The sequence below is a fragment of the Meles meles genome, chromosome 16, assembly GCF_922984935.1.
Source record: "Meles meles chromosome 16, mMelMel3.1 paternal haplotype, whole genome shotgun sequence".
NCBI classification, from domain to species: domain Eukaryota; kingdom Metazoa; phylum Chordata; class Mammalia; order Carnivora; family Mustelidae; genus Meles; species Meles meles.
In genome coordinates, this window is record NC_060081.1 from 44,338,010 (window position 1) to 44,355,063 (window position 17,054).

A 17,054-nucleotide genomic window follows, 5' to 3' on the forward strand; every position below is an offset into this window, starting at 1 on the left:
TGCGGATGTTGAACCAACCCTGCAGCCCTGGAATAAATCCCACTTGATCGTGGTGACCCAGGATGTGATCTATTCTGGAGAGGGTTCCATGTGCACTAGAGAAGAATGTGTATTCTGTTGCTTTGGGATGAAATGTTCTGAATATATCTGTGATGTCCATCTGGTCCAGTGTGTCATTTAAGGCCTTTATTTCCTTGTTGATCTTTGGCTTGGATGATCTGTCCCTTTCAGTGAGGGGAGTGTTAAAGTCCCCTACTATTATTGTATTATTATTGATGTGTTTCTTTGATTTTGTTATTAATTGGTTGATATAATTGGCTGTTCCCACGTTAGGGGCATAGATATTTAAAATTGTTAGATCTTCTTGTTGGACAGACCCTTTGAGTAGGATATAGTGTCCTTCCTCATCTCTTATTATACTCTTTGGCTTGAAATCTAATTGATCTGATAGAAGGATTGCCACCCCAGCTTTCTTCTGATGCCCATTAGCATGGTAAATTGTTTTCTACCCCCTCACTTTAAATCTGGAGGTGTCTTCGCGTCTAAAATGAGTTTCTTGTAGGCAACATATAGATGGGTTTTGTTTTTTTATCCATTCTGATACCCTGTGTCTTTTGATTGGGGCATTTAGCCCATTAACATTCAGGGTAACTATTTGAGAGATATGAATTTAGTGCCATTATATTGCCTGTAAGGTGACTGTTACTGTATATTGTCTCTGTACCTTTCTGATCTACTACTTTTAGGCTCTCTCTTTGCTTAGAGGACCCCTTTCAATATTTCCTGGAGAGCTGGTTTGGTGTTTGCAAATTCTTTCAGTTTTTGTTTGTCCTGGAAGCTTTTGATCTCTCCTTCTATTTTCAATGATAGCCTAGCTGGATAGAGTATTCTTGGCTGCATGTTTTTCTCGTTGAGTGCTCTGAATATATCATGCCAGCTCTTTCTGGCCTGCCAGGTCTCTGTGGATAAGTCTGCCGCCAATCTAATATTTTTACCAGTGTATGTTACAGACTTCTTTTCTCGGGCTGCTTTCAGGATTTTCTCTTTGTCACTAAGACTTGTAAATTTTACTATTAGGTGACGGGGTGTGGGCTTATTCTTGTTAATTTTGAGGGGCGTTCTCTGCACCTCCTGGATTTTGATGCTTGTTCCCTTTGCCATATTAGGGAAATTCTCTCCAATGATTCTCTCCAATAGACCTTCTGCTCCCCTCTCTGTTTCTTCTTCTTCTGGAATCCCAATTATTCTAATGTTGTTTCGTCTTATGGTGTCACTTATCTCTCGAATTCTCCCCTCATGGTCCAGTAGCTTCTTTATTCTCTGTCATTTGGTCTTCTGTATCACTAATTCTTTCTTCTGCCTCATTTATCCTAGCAGTGAGAGCCTCCATTTTTGATTGCACCTCATTAATAGCTTTTTTGATTTCAACTTGGTTAGATTTTAGTTCTTTAATTTCTCCAGAAAGGGCTTTAATATCTCCAGAGAGGGTTTCTCTAATATCTTCCATGCCTTTTTCGAGCCCGGCTAGAATGTTCAGAATCGTCATTCTGAACTCTTGATCTGACATATTACCAATGTCTGTGTTAATTAGGTCCCTAGCCTTCGGTACTATCTCTTGTTCTTTTGTTTGTGGTGATTTTTTCCGCCTTGTCATTTTGTCCAGATAAGAGGATATGAAGGAGCAAATAAACTACTAAAAGGGTGGCAAAGACCCCAGAAAAATGCGCTGTAACCAAATCAGAAGAGACCCCTAATTGTGGGGGGGGAGAAAGGGGATAAAAACAGGTTCTTTCAGAAAGTGGTTGATTTTCTGTTTCTAGAGTTGCTGTTCTTCTTCTCTTCGCTCTCCCGTTGGATTTGTAGGTGTTTGCAATGTTTAGATAAGCTATCGAGCTGATCTCCTGCTACCTGATGTAGTCTCAGGCTGCTACTTCCCCGCCATCTTGACTCCTCCCTCAAGGAATAGTAAAATTTTAATGCTCTAAATCCCTCTTCTGATAAAGCATTTTAGGTATTTTATAGACTAACCAGTATTTCAGGTCACCAACATATGATGATACCACTCAAGAAATCTTTCTGATTTATGTGTAACTGGCATATTCCCAGTTCAGTTGCACATCTTCACCATTCCTCCTCCCCCCATCTCCAAACTTCAGTTCTGTACTGAGAATGATATTTCACATTCCATTTGATCTAGTAAGCTTTCTGAGAATAAACCAATTTGGTACATTACTTATGGGCTTAATAAATATTTGTTGAGTGCACTAATGATTCCTGGAGTCTGTTAAAGTAGTTGCAAGGATTGTGCTTAAGCTCAGTACTTAGATCTCGTATTACATGCAGAGCACTGCTTGGCATTCTCTGTATGTGTGCTTTGTCTCTCATATTTGAAAAAGAGTAGTATCACAGTTGTCTTGGACATGGTGGTTAATGAATGCTTGGAATAGAGTGATTCATGGAGGACATCTTTGCAAATCTCCAAGTGATATTCCCTGATCTGCCCTTTATGTGTATAAGCCTCTTAAAATCCCATGGGGGGATGGGGAGGGAAGAATAATTAACTTTGTGCTACTCTTTGCCTACCGTACAGGGGACTTATGGGGAATGATTACTCAACATGTGTACAATGCTTTGAACTCATTATAAAAAGCCTTTGTCTGGTCATGGTGTTTTTCCACATTATGAAGCCCTGTGTATTTGTCAAGTTTGGAATAAGAACCAAGCTTGGCATTATCAGATTTGGATGCCTTGGTGGAGAAAGAGAGAGAAAAGCCAGCATAGCCGCCTTCGTTGCCTTGCAGTTCCCATGATTTTCTCACTGTTTTTTGTTTGTTTTGGTTAGCAAAATAGCAACAGCAGAACCAAGGATAGTTCTGGTCTATGTTAGGAGGATATTACATTGAACAATCTTGAAGCCATTCTGCCACCACACATGGGACTGTCCTGGAAAAAGAAATACTTCTGTAAAACTTAAACATATTGATTTGCCCCCAATTAGCTAGTGTATGAACACACAGTTTGTGAGAGATGAAAATCAGGAAAGGGTGTGGTGGGTAAGGGTAAAGGTACTTACCAGGAAAATGCATTTACTTAATTGGATTATATTGCTTGGATAGAGGAGCTTTAATAAGCCTGGAAATATGAAAGCATCAGTTGACAGTAGGAAACCATTCTTCTTGACGATCAAGAGGGAAGGAAATAAAATATACAAAGTATTGAAAAAAAAAAGACTTTTAAAAATATGCTAAAAATAGATGCTTTTAAATACATTTTAAGTGTACAAGTGAACTATACATATTAATTACCCTGCTCTAGACATATAATAACTCTTCATATGGTGAAGTGGCAATTTGAATTAGAATTTATTTACTTGGCTTACCAACAATGGTTAGAATTTACAACTGGGACACAAGAAAGAAATGATTACATCCCACTCTCCCTCCACTCTCAACTCAGCCCCAGACAAATATGCAGTTTAGTTTAGTGGTTAAGAGTGTGAACTTTGGATTCAGATAAACCTTTATTCTAATCTCACCTATCCCTTATTGTAAACAAATTGTTCAATATCTTTTTTTTTTTAAGATTTTACTTATTTATTTGACAGACAGAGATCACAAGTAGGCAGAGAGACAGGCATAGAGATGGGGGGAAGCAGGGTCCCTGCTGAGCAGAGAGCCCGATGTGGGGCTCAATCAGGACCCTGGGATCATGACCGGAGCCAAAGGCAGAGGCTTTAACCCACTGACCCACCCAGGTGCCCCGTTCAACGTCTTTAAGCTCCACTTTCCACAACTGTAAAATGGGTATAGTTACCTTACAAAGTTCTACAAGATTAAATGACATAATATATTTGAATTGCTTGCCATAGTCCCTCATAATATAGCTATATATTAGCTAGAACTGTCTCTTGCTATGTACAGTAAGTGTGTTCATTCATGTGGTCCTACAGCAACATTTTGAGGTGGGGGTTTTTATTATGCTCATTTTATAAAGGAAAAGAAGTTCCAAAAAAGATTAAATAATGATAGTAATAATGATATTTATATGATCTATTTTTACTGAATGTTAATGCCTTTGTTAAATGTTGAAGTTTTACTACTGAAAAGAAGAAAGCTTATTTTTTTTAAAGCATTGCTTAAAGTTGTTTTTTTTTTTCCAAGATTCATTTGTTTGTTTTAGAGAGAGCTGGTGGGGGTGGTGCAGAAGGAGAGAGAGAGAGAGAAGCAGACTCTTGGCTGAGCATGGAGCCTGACGTGGGACTCAGTCACAATCCTGAGATCATGACCAGAGCCAAAATCAAGAGTTGGATACTTAGCCACCTGTGCCATCTGAGTGCCCCAAGCTTGTAATATTTCATCCAAAGAAGTGATAAGAGAGGGACAGTCTCTGGTTCTTTCTTTTATCTGACCTATCACTGTCTCAGCTCAACTGGTTTCAGAAGTTTAAGATGGAAGACAACTTTAGATCATGAAATTGAGGGGAAGTGGCATAAGGGGAATTCGCTTAGAGAGAAGAAACAAAGAGTAAGAGTGAGTCTTTTTTTTTTTTTTTTTTTTCCTTGAATAAAGGACCCCTTTAGGTTCCTAAGAGGTGTCCTTGTGGCCTTATTTGCTATTTTTGGGTCCAGGCTCCTGGTCAAGATAATTGTGGTGAATGGCAAGGATAGTGGGTTTTCAGTGAAGGCAATGACCAGGGTTTTCAGTGAAGGAAGAATAGGCCCTTCCCCTCAGGTGGCTTATTCTCTGAGGCTTTGGCTCACCCAGGAACTGTCCCAGGTAGTACCAGTTGAATGGCTTATCCCACAAGTTTGCCAGTTTGGTTCTGAAATCCATGTGTGGAATCCCTTCTATAGGGCTTTCGGTTCCCACTCTGACCCAACAATCTTGTGTTAGAAGCATGGTGTTTTCAAAGACAATAATAGATTTTCTACTGTTTGCCATATTGGCAATGTTGTATTGAGTTCTTTGTTCTACTTATAAGGCTATTGCTAGTGACAATTGAGGGTGGCAACTGTGGGTCACATGAGCATGGGAGACTTCATCTCCAGTTATCTTGGACATTGGATTATTTCTCAAGGAGAGTGATTAAGGGCATAGGGTGTGTGTGTGTGTGTGTGTGTGTGTGTGTGTGTGCATCTCAAAGTCTTGAGGAACAGTTTACAGACCTAGGATTCTCTTGAGTGAGAAAAGAGTAATCAGGGCACTCAGATAGCTGTTTTAAAAAATTTGGAGAACTTCAGCAGGGAGGGTAAAATAATTCCAGAGAGTAGAACCAGGATTAGTGGATGGAATTACGATAAAGTGGATGTTCATTAAAGCAATCTAAGGAAGAACTTTTAGGCAAAGATAAGTGTCCAAAAGGGGAATGTGTTCCCTCATGAAGTATCAGGGTTCTTGGTATAAGTGCCTGGGATATTTCATGGAAATTCTTGCTCTGGATAGAATATTGAAGCAAATGAGTTCTGAAGTCCTTATTAAAAAAAAAGTGGAGTATTGTAGAAAGCTGGTCTGTCTGGTTACCATTCCCAGTCTTAGCTTCTTTCCCCACTCCTTACAAGTGATCTCTTTGAAAACAACAGTTACTTTTTTATGGGAGTATTTTTTCCTTCATTAGTCAGAAGTCATACTGAAAACTCCATGTATTGTGGCTTGTCGTCGTCTTCTTTTTTTTCACTCAATAATATTTTTGGAGTTTTTTTTATTAGTTTCTAAAAATCTTTTTGAAAAAGTTGGAATTCTTTATTTTGAACTCTCTGCAATGAATACTGCATATTGCTGGGCAAATGTTTAACCATTTCTTTACTGATGGACATCTGTGCTTTCAATTTTCCATTCTTTACCAAACTTGTGGTGGTGCATATTCTTGAGCAGACTTCCTTGTATTTCTCTATGTTGGCTATCAAAGGGGTTTTCTACTTCTGCTTCTAACTAAGGACTGGGAAAGTTACCAGTTTCATTTCCCCTCCCAAAGGCAGAGAGGTCATTGTGGATATTGAAGAGATGAATCCAGACATTCTGGGTGGCGTTATTAAAAACAAAATAAGGATGATTGTTATATTCTTTTGTAAAACCACAGTAATTTGTGTTATTGGTGGTTTCAGGCATATAAATCTGTTCTACTGCCTCATAAAGTAATTAGCTTGAATTCATCTTTTTGGCTCCTTTCTTTATATCTGAAGAATCTAGCACAGTGTTGAACATATACTGGGCCCTTTGGTAGTAACTGTTTGCAGTTCCTGCTGTGCCACTCTAAGGGAGGCATGGCAGAAGCCCTCCTAAACAGGATTTTTTAGAGTATGCCAGGAGGACCACCTGCATCCCAGCCCCCTGGGGCCCTGGTTAATAATGCCAATTCCATGGGCAACCCCCAGATCACTGAATCAGAATATCTGGGAACCACGGTCCTATCACCAAACTTCTCAAGCAATGTGACATATACCTAGTTTGAGAGCCACTATTTTAAGGCAACCACATGATTTCAAGGAACCAGAAGAGAGGAATTTGTTTGAACTGGCTGACAAACTAATTGGGGAAAGGTTGTTCAAGGAGGGAAAAAACTACTGCTGATGAGAGTCTAAAAACTTCTTTTACCCTTTTCTGAAAAGTTTTAGATTAATACAGTAATTGAAGATACAGTTTAAAATAGTGCTAGAACCATTGTTTGGGTAGGTCTTACACAGTCTCTGGTACTATTTCCCAGTTGATATGCATCATTATTAAACCAAGCTTTATTAGATGGGTATGATTTTGTCTTTTGTTGAAAGCAAGTAATTACATATAATATTTCTGAAATACATTGTGTACCTATTTTCTCTTTTCCCAGGCTGCTCTTTATGGTTGTGGCTGCTGGGCTGAAAATACTGGAGCTCATAATCCCTACTCTACAGCTGTGAGTACCTCAGGTATTTGCTGCTTTCATGACCATTTTTCATAACTGCTACATTGTAGGTCATTTAATGATTGAAAAGAATATTTTTGTGTAAACATAAAGCATGTGCTAAGGCACTGCATAGACTAGAGCATTTATGCCTGAAAGATCTTTGATATGTGGGAGCTTTTAAGGATTGTTTCACAGTGTAAGTATCCCAATGTAAATGTTTTGCTAACATTTAATTACAACTCTGGAGTTAACTATAACAGTTATATTTTTAATGTGTTTTTTTTTTTTTCTCTAGAGATTCAGAATAGTGCCAAATTTAGATCACAAAAGATATAAAAGCAACAAGGTATTTCAAAAATTAGGCAATCTCTTTAATAAAATGTCAGGGCAGAAAATATAAGATGTATTTCAAAATGTATATGTGTATATGTGTGTGTGTGTATGTATATGTATATATATCTATGTATTTATATTTAAACATTTTATTTATTTATTTGAAAGAGAGAGAGTTCCATAAGCAGGGGAGGGGCAGAGGGAGAAGGAGAAGCTGACTGAACTGCACAGAGAGGCTTGATCCCAGGACCCCGAGATCATGACCTGAGCCGACGTCAGATGCTTAACCAGCTGAGCCACCCAGGCTCCTCAAAATGTATATTTTATGACATCTACTGCTCTCGCTACACTTTTAATTAAATGCAGGTCCTCTTTTTGTATCTGTGTTAGAAGTTGTTATCATTCATCCTTTTTGATGGCTGAGTAATATTCCATTGTAGATACCTACCACATCTTCTTTATCCGTTTATCTGATGAAGGGCATCTCGGCTCCTTCCACAGTTTGGCTGTTGTGGACATTGCTGCCATTTGAATTGACATGAAATAAGTCCAGCAGAGAAAGACAGTTATCATACGGTTTAACTCATATATAGAACATAAGGAATAGAGCAGAGGACCACAGGGGAAGAGAAGGAGACAAACCATGAGAGACTCTGGACTCTGAGAAATAAACTGAGGGTTATGGAAAGGAGGGTGGGTGACGGGATGAGGTAACCAGGTGATGGGTATTAAGGAAGGTATGTGTTGGGATAAGCACTGGGTGTTATACGTAACTAATGAATCATTGAACACTACAACAAAAATTTATGATGTACTATATGCTAGCAAATGGAACATAATAAAAAATAGTAAAAAATAAAATCACATTACTATTGAAAAAAGTCATTATCATTTAGAAATTGTGTGTGTGTGTGTGTGTGTGTGTGTGTGTGTGTGTGTGTGTGTTGGGGCAGTTAATGGGCAGCTTGGGTATCTAGATTCAGGTTTTCTGTGCTTGTGCCAGGTGTACTTGAAGCCTTTTCTCTCAATGTAGTGATGTGAGTGGTTGACAAAGTGGTTCATCCCCTTTGCTGTGTTGTCTCTCAAGTTACAGTCCTAGGACTTTCTCCTTCATGTCATCAGGCTTTATCAGGAGAATGGATATGGCTGCCTTTCCTTCCTTTCTTCAGTTTCTTGCTACTTTGGCTTCTGTATGACTCTGCTAACAAACCACCCAATCCAACCCAGCTGTTTTTTCCTGCTTACTCTTGACTCTCAGATCTCTGGTCCAGGTGTCTCTCTCCTTTTTATTGTAGCATATATCCTAAAACTCTCTTGGTTTGTCCTGTTCTTCTGACCTGCTCCATCCTGGCCCTCTTCACAGACTCTTCCCATTGCTACCAACCCTTGGGTTGGGCCTCTTGTGGCTTTTCTTAGTTTCACTGTATACTTTCTCTTGGTGATTTGGTGTTATTACTGTTCTCATGATTTTAGCAGTTATTTCTTATGGTATTTGCTTCCATGTCTATCTCCTCTGGACTTTTCTTTGGAGGGCCACATGAGTTTTTTCTGACTTTCTTTTGACATATCCCTCTGAGTGTCATCTGTGCATATCAGATTCAGCAGGCTCAACGAAATACCTTATTCATTATTCCCACCCTGTGCCACTAAATTTCTCCTGTGTTCTCTCTCTCTCGTTGCCATCACTATCCTATTCTTTGCTCAGACTTGACCTCTTGATACCATTTTCATATTTGTTGCTTCTGTCCATTTCCTTGCATCAGTGGAAAAATAATTGTGAACCACTGGCCTATCAGGTGAAGTCCAAACACGAATTAATGTTAAACTTTAACCATACTAATTGTAATTGGCAAAAAATTGATTTTCATTCTTTCAGTTTTGAAGAGATGAGCATAATATAATATGAGTTAGTTTTTTAAAAGATTTTATTTCTTTATTAATTGAGGGAGATAGTGTGTGAGCAAATGTAGGGGGGAGGAGCAGAGGGATAGGGATAAGCAGACTCCATACTGAGCATGGAGTCAGACACAAGGCTCAGTCACATGACCCTGAGAACACAACCTGAGCCAAGACCAAGAGTCGGATGCTTAACCGACTGAGCCACCCAGGTGCCCCAATATGAATTAATTTTTAATTTAATATTGGTGGCACACGAAAATCTCTGTGCATTATATTTAGGAATTAGCTTGTGCACATAATTAAGTAAGGTTTTATGTCTATAGACAGTTGTGGTATTTGAAAAAACTGAAGTCTAAAATGGATAATTCATTGTTTCATTTTTATTTTCCCAAAGTAGTATTAGTATCATATGTTGTATTGACTTTATTTTTGGTCAGTGTGTTACTCAGCGAGTTGGTTTGTCATCATTAAGTGTTACTCTCATGTCTAGATATTTGGAAACCTGGATTCTCGTTTAAGCTAAAATCCTGAAAGCTGCCTGACTGTCACTTCAGAAAAGAAATTTGATCTCTTTGGGATTTTCCACCTCTCTCCTTTTTAAAATTGGTGATGTGGAAGCTGGAATAGGATCACATTTCATTGATTTGATTATGTTAAGAGTGCAGTGGGTGGGCAAAGCTAAAATTATAAAATTAAGGTCTTTTTCCCTTCCCCTTGCATATTGCCTCCTTTGCACATCTTGCATCAACTGAAGATAATTTCACATGACTAAAGATAAATTCAGGTTTCTAGTTCATGACATCCAATGCAGCTTTTAAACTTGGATTCCCAGTTTGTCATGTTATATTCTTCTGATGTTTAAGGACTAACCATCATCAGCCCCCATAACCTGAGGATAATAGAGCAAGTCTCCACTTCCTTCTGTCCCTGGGACTTTGTATGATTTGTTCACCCTTGTTTCTCCTGGGGCTGTTGCTATGAGGTTGACAACAGAAACACTTGGCAGAGTTGGGTGACCAAGTGAGGAGAAAGGTGGTGCATTGAATTTTGCAATTGTTTGGTCAAAAAAAAAAAAAAAAAAAAAAGACTGGTGCCTTAGGCTGTTGCAGAAAATTTAGAGACCTGGCCTACATTTTAGGTTTATAGTTCTTGGAAGGTAGTAATTGAAAGGTGGAGGGAAGATAGTTATGGTCAGGGTAGGCCTCTCCCAAGGCCAGACAGGCAATTTGATCATTAGCCTCAGGGATAAACTCCAGCATCTTTTTTTTTTTTTTTTCTTTTTCATTTTATTTATTTTTTCAGCGTAACAGTATTCATTCTTTTTGCACAACACCCAGTGCTCCATGCAAAACGTGCCCTCCCCATTACCCACCACCTGTTCCCCCAACCTCCCACCCCTGACCCTTCAAAACCCTCAGGTTGTTTTTCAGAGTCCATAGTCTCTTATGGTTCGCCTCCCCTCCCCAATGTCCATAGCCCACTCCCCCTCTCCCAATCCCACCTCCCCCCAGCAACCCCCAGTTTGTTTTGTGAGATTAAGAGTCATTTATGGTTTGTCTCCCTCCCAGTCCCATCTTGTTTCATTTATTCTTCTCCTATCCCCCTACCCCCCCATGTTGCTTCTCCATGTCCTCATATCAGGGAGATCATATGATAGTTGTCTTTCTCCGATTGACTTATTTCACTAAGCATGATACGCTCTAGTTCCATCCACGTCGTCGCAAATGGCAAGATTTCATTTCTTTTGATGGCTGCATAGTATTCCATTGTGTATATATAAACTCCAGCATCTTGTTCTCATCACTGGGTGGGGAGGAATGAGTGGGGAGTGGGAAAGAGAGTAGTGTGGCAGGAGCGGGCTGTGCAAACTCTGACTAATGTTCTGGCATCATGGAAATTTGTCTAGCTAGGAAGGCAGCAGAGTATATACCTGGGTTCTTGTGCAGACTCTTTCACTCACTGGCTGTGACCTTGGCAAGGGTTATTTGTAAAGCAAGAATATCTACCTTAATATCTGTGAGTACTGAATGAGTTGACATATGGAAGGCAGTTAGCATACTTCTTGGCTCAGAATAGTCCTTCAGTACTTAACAGTGTGTCATTGAATCTAAGTCACCGTCTTTTATAAACTACACCATTATTTTTTAAAAAAAATTGGTTGATTCATATTTTTTTATTGTGATAAGAATATAACATGAAATCTTTTCTTAAAATTTTTAATGTATAACATAGTATTTTTAACTTTAGATGCAAATCATACAACAGATCCCTTGAACTTTATTCATCTTGCATTACTGAAACTTTATGTGTTTTTGTTTGTTTGTTTGTTTGTTTGTTTTTTAGAGAGGGAGAGGGGTGGGCAGAGGGAGAAAGAGAGAGAGAATCTTCCAGCATGGAGTCTGATGTGGTGCTCAATCTCACAACCCTGAGATCATGACTTGAGCCAAACTCAAGAGTTGGACACTTAACTGACTGAGGCACCCAGGTGCCCTAAAGTTTTATGAATTTTTAATATCAACTCCCTATTTCCCCCTTCCCCCAGCCCCTGGCAATCACCATTCTACTTTTTGCTTATATGAGTTTGACTATTTTAAGTCCCTCATGTAAGTGGAATCATGCAGTATCTGTCCTTCTGTGATTGGCTTACTTTACTTTGCATAATATCTTTGAGGATTATCCATGTTGTATATGGAGGGATTTCCTCTTTTAAGGCTGAATAACATTCTGTTGTATATGTATACCACATTTTCTTTGTCCGTTTATCTGTTGGTGAGCATTTAGGTGATAACCGCATCTTGGCTATTATGAGTAATGATGCAGTGAACATGGAGGTACTGATATCTCTTCAAGATCTTGATTTCAATTCTTTTGGATAGATACCCAGAAGTAGAGTTGTTGGATCATATAAGAGTCCTATTTTTAATTTTTTGAGGAACCTGCATACTGTCGCTCGTAGCAGCTGTACCATTTTACAATCCCATGAACAGTGTACAAGGCTGTAAATATCTTTACATCTTCACCAACCTTTTTATCTTTTATTCTTTTGATACCAGCCATTGTAATGGGTATGAGGTGATGTCTCATTGTGATTTTGATTTGCATTTCCCTGATGATTAGTGAGCTCGAATGGGTTTTTATATACCTGTTGACTGTTTGTATGTCTTTGGAGAAATGTCTATTCAAGTCCTTTGCTGATGTATTAATCTTACTATTTGGGTTTTTGCTATTGAGTTGTAGGAGTTTCTCATGTCTTTTGGATGTTAACCCCTTATCAGATATATGGTTTGTAAACATATTCTCCCATTTCTAAAAAATTTTTATTTATTTGTTTGATACAGAGATAGAGAGATCACAAGTAGGCAGAGAGGCAGGCAGAGAGAGAGGGGAAGCAAGCTCTCTAGCTGAGCAGAGAGTCAGATGCGGGACTCGATCCCAGGACCCTGAGATCATGACCTGGGCCGAAGGCAGAGGCTTAACCCACTGAGCCACCCAGGCGCCCCCATATTCTCCCATTCTATAGGCTGTTTTTTCATTTTTTTGATTATTTCTTATGCAGAAACTTTTTAGTTTCATATAGTCCCACTTATCTATTTTTGCGTTTGTTGCCTGTATATTTAGTATCTTATCCAGGACTAAAATATAGCAATATAAGATACATATACTAAGGGAGAGGAAGACTGTCAATTATAGTAGGACACACTTTTTTCTCATTTCTCTTAACACATGGTTGTTACTTTATAAGAAAATAAGAATTTGTAGTATTCTTCCGACAAGAAACATTTGCTGCACTGATAACAATGTCATGCTCCATTGCTATTTCCATGCCTTCTTATGCTTATACTTACTTTTTGTTTCAAATCTGTAATATAGTGTAATATTTTTGAATACATGGTAAATGACAACTCAGCTCAAAACTTGTACTTCCAGCATGGCGCACAACTCCACTGAAGGGTCAACAACAGGAACAGCTTACTTCCTTCTAGAGGCAGTGGTCACTATGTCACAGCTGCAGCCTGGAGAGCAGCCATGGGAGGATGCCATCAATTATAATGTGTGGACTGATTTCAGAAAGTTTTGAACGTGGAAAAAAATATACTTTAGAATTGATGAACTTTAATAAAAGCTTTTCTTATTTTCAGCTGTGTGTGTATGTTTGTGGTGAAAATAACTATTTAGGCTTTCTTAAGCAGTGGCATAACCTCTTGAGAAAAGGGGATCTGTGGGTATCTTTGTATTTCCTGAGTGCTTGGCATAGGGCCTTGCACTCTTAGTAAGTGCTTACTAGACAAATTAAAATTAAGACATGATGATTATTATAATCATCCATGTTGCCAAGAGACTGGAACTTAATTATTCCAGTTACTAAAAAGAATGGATAATTATGTAATGTGATAGAGGTGCTGGTTATTGGTACAGTGGCAATCATATTACAATATATGAGTGTATCAAATTAATATGTTGTAAACCTTAAATTACATAGTGTTATATGTCAAATATTTTTCACTAAATGAAAGATGTGTATGTGAGTCTTCCCTCTTCTAGAAGGATGGATGTCATTTCAAAAAAGATTATTCATCATGGAATTTCTTTAAATAGTACTTTAAGATTTGATTCAATTTGCCAAAGTCAGAATCACACATAATTTTTCAGTAACACGTCAGATGCATAATGTCAGATGCATCTGTGGTCTTTCTCTGGCCATGGAAAGGAAGAACAGATTGAGGATTAGAAGATCAGAAGGAGGCAAAAAGAAGGAGATTAAGTTTATGCTCTGCTTGACCTTAGCATTGGTATGCTGTTCCTTGTCTATGCAGTATGTTTTTTCCTTAAAGAGAAACAGTGAGTCCAGGGGTTAGGTGGCAGCTGACTGGAGTTCAGGAGACACAGGCTTCAATGCTCCTTCCTTAAAGTGTTTTAGCATGAAGAAAGCTCTGTTCTGGTATGTGGCCCAGTGATTTCTGGTTTTGTAGGTTCTTTGATTTTCTAGGGTTTGGCTCTGGATAGTTCTAGAACCCTGAGGGTGGTTACGATATGTCCATGTCTTGCCAGGAGTAGGTTCAAAGGCTGGGGTGATAAAAAAAAATGCAAAAAATGAGACCAGGCTTTGCCTAAATATTTGTGAGTCAGTGATTCTGAGCTGGCACTCTTCCTCTGGGGCTGGGAATTAATGTTACCCTTTCTCGAGTAACATCTTCAGCCTAACAAGCAGCAGTCCTTCCTCTGCCCTTCTGTGGGAGATTGTCTGTTAAGTCTGTGCTACAAAACTCCTCCCCAGGGACCTTCATCAGTGGTTTAAAGCAGCCTTCCTCGCAAGAGTAGAGTCACATAATGCAGGAGCCAGTGGCTGACCATTGCTGAGACATCCACATGTACTATATGGTCATCGTTCTCTGGGGACCCAGAAGGGGTGGGGAGGCAGGTAGGAACCCATGCTTTTGCCTCCTCTTTAAGACTAGCCATGATTTCTCTTTAGTATTCTTTGTATGTCGTAAGCATTCTTTGTGGCTTAGCCTCCTGATTAATGTCCGAATAAAAACCCTGTTTTATTCAGGACTCTGTGTTTAGGTCACCTCGGAGTTCAGCCTCTCTTCCCACTCTTACCTGTTTTTGATCAGCCTTTCAAGGTGAAATATCAAGGAGTTGTCTCTACCTAAATTTCAGTATTTTTTCTCAGCTCTCTCCTCTCCTCTACTTTTTACATCAGTCAGGCCTTCCCTCTACTACCACCACCTCACCAATCTGCTCTTGTCCAGATAAACAATCACCTCCAAAATCCAGTGGTCATCTTTTCATCCTATAAGCAGCACTTAACACAGTTATTTGAATGACTTACTCCCCTTGGAAATACTGTACCAACAAGAGTTGGTGTTCTAACCTGTCAGATCATGTCATACTTCTTCTTTGAACTGTCCACTCACTAACCTTCTGACTCAGAGGAAAAGCCAAAGTCCTTACGAAGGGCTTCTGAGGCCTTACATGTGGTGTTGCCCAGTTTCTTCTCAGACTTCAACTCTTGGTTTTCTTTCTTTGCTCATTCAGTTCTAGCTATACTGGCTGCTTTACTGTACTTTAAATATGCCATGCATACTACCCCCTTAGGACCTTTGCCTGAGTTGCTTTCTTTCCTGTTAGCTCTCTGCCCTCAGTAGCTGAAGCTGCTGCCTCACCTTTATAAACTCTTTATTCAGATGGTTTACCTTCTTACTGAGATCTTTCCTCACCACCCTATTTAAACATGTAAATTTTCTCAGCCAACATTCTTCCATGTTTTATTTTTTTCTCATAGTGTATATCATTATCTAATTTTTAAAAAGATTTTATTTATTTATTTGACAGAGATCACACGAAGGCAGAGAGGCAGGCAGAGAGAGGGGGAAGCAGGCTCCCCACAGAGCAGAGAGCCCAATGTGGGGCTCGATTCCAGAACCCTGAGATCATGACCCGAGCTGAAGGCAGAGGCTTAACCCACTGAGCCACCCAGGTGCTCCTATCATTATCTAATTTTATATGTCACCTATTTATTTTATCTTTATTTTCTACCCTGGTCTACTACGAAACTCCATGAATATTGGGATTTTCATCAATCTTCTTCACTGATATGTGGATGGTGCTTATCTGAAGCCCCCGATGATGTTTGTTGAATGAATTGAATATGAACAAATAAATACATTGGGGTAGTGTCTTAACTTGTGCTACTGTAATAAAATACCATAGACTGTGTGGTTTAAACAGTAGGCATTTATTTCTCATAGCTTTAGAGGCTGGGAAGTCCAAGATTATGGTACCAGCAGATTCACTTCCTGGTGAGTGTACTCTTTCTGGCTTGCAGACAACTGCCTTTTTGCTACGCCCTCATATGGCAGAGGGAGGGAAAGAGGGAAGGAAAGAGAGAGAGGAGAGAGAGAAACGGAGGGCTCTTGTGCCCATCCTCATGACTTCATCTAATCCTAATTACCTCTCCCCAAATACCATCACACAGGAGATAAGGGCTCCAACATATGAATTTGTTGGGGGTAGGGTGGGGCACAAAGTATTAGTCCATAACAGGTGAAGTGTGCTGGGTCAAGCCCAGAGAGGAGGGTAAGGGAAGTGTTGAGAGTGGTTATTCTGGTGAGAATGGAAGATGCTTAAGTGGAGGGGTGAGTACAAGTTGTGTGGAGCTTAATTTAGATTCCCTAGATGGCCTTGACTTAGTATTTAAATTTTCTTTTGGATGAAGTGGGGATCTTTTTGATTAGGGACCCACTCGTACATTTGGAAGATAGATCTTTCATCTGTAGTGTTGTTCTGGAATGATTAACAATGATTTAGATAGTGGGAGGCAAAACTGGTCAACAAGTTAAATACATTGCTGTTAGTTCCACTGAGTTGGAATCCAGACTCTTCAGCCCGCTCTGCTTCCTTTATCTGCCTTATTAGTCAGTGCTACTGTTGCATAATTTTGTTACACTCAAGAAGAATCTTCAGGGGCTCAGGGTAATGAACAGATATTTAAGCTGAAATAATTTGGTTTGTAAGATGTAGGGTTGGGAATCATGCCATGAGAAATCTTTTTTTTGTGAATTGTAACTTCTAGATGTGAGCATAGATAAAACCCTAACATTTGTAAACATCATCATCTTAAAAGCACTTGACTCCTTGGACTGTTTTGTTGGTGGGGATAGGGGGAAAGAAATATTGTTCCTTTATAGATAACAGAATATTTAAACTACCAGCACATTTCTAAGAACTAAAGTAATTATCTGGGATGGGAATTCTATCATGAGACTGTTGCTTATTCTGATTATGTCACTTCATATCTGATGAACTATTAATATATTTTTTCCTGCTTTTTACATAAGTAAAGTCACTGATGGTTCAAAATAAAGTGGAATTCTGAATTATGCTAGGTCATTTCCCAGGAAACCAGTTCAATATGACAGCTTTGGTTATCATGCATCTTA

At 39.1% G+C, this 17,054-nt stretch overlaps 1 protein-coding gene across 5 annotated transcripts in view; it reads left to right on the top strand.

The window, feature by feature from the left end:
* Window positions 1–17,054, top strand: part of TASP1 (taspase 1) — a 287,466-nt gene that overhangs the window by 124,001 nt on the left and 146,411 nt on the right. For 4 of the 5 annotated variants that reach the window (XM_045981844.1, XM_045981845.1, XM_045981846.1 and 1 more), the window contains one exon: window positions 6,823–6,901. In XM_045981844.1, the coding sequence (XP_045837800.1) occupies window positions 6,823–6,901 (79 nt within the window). The remainder of the gene's footprint in view (window positions 1–6,822; window positions 6,902–17,054) is intronic. The other variant, XR_006815397.1, reaches the window with a different exon arrangement.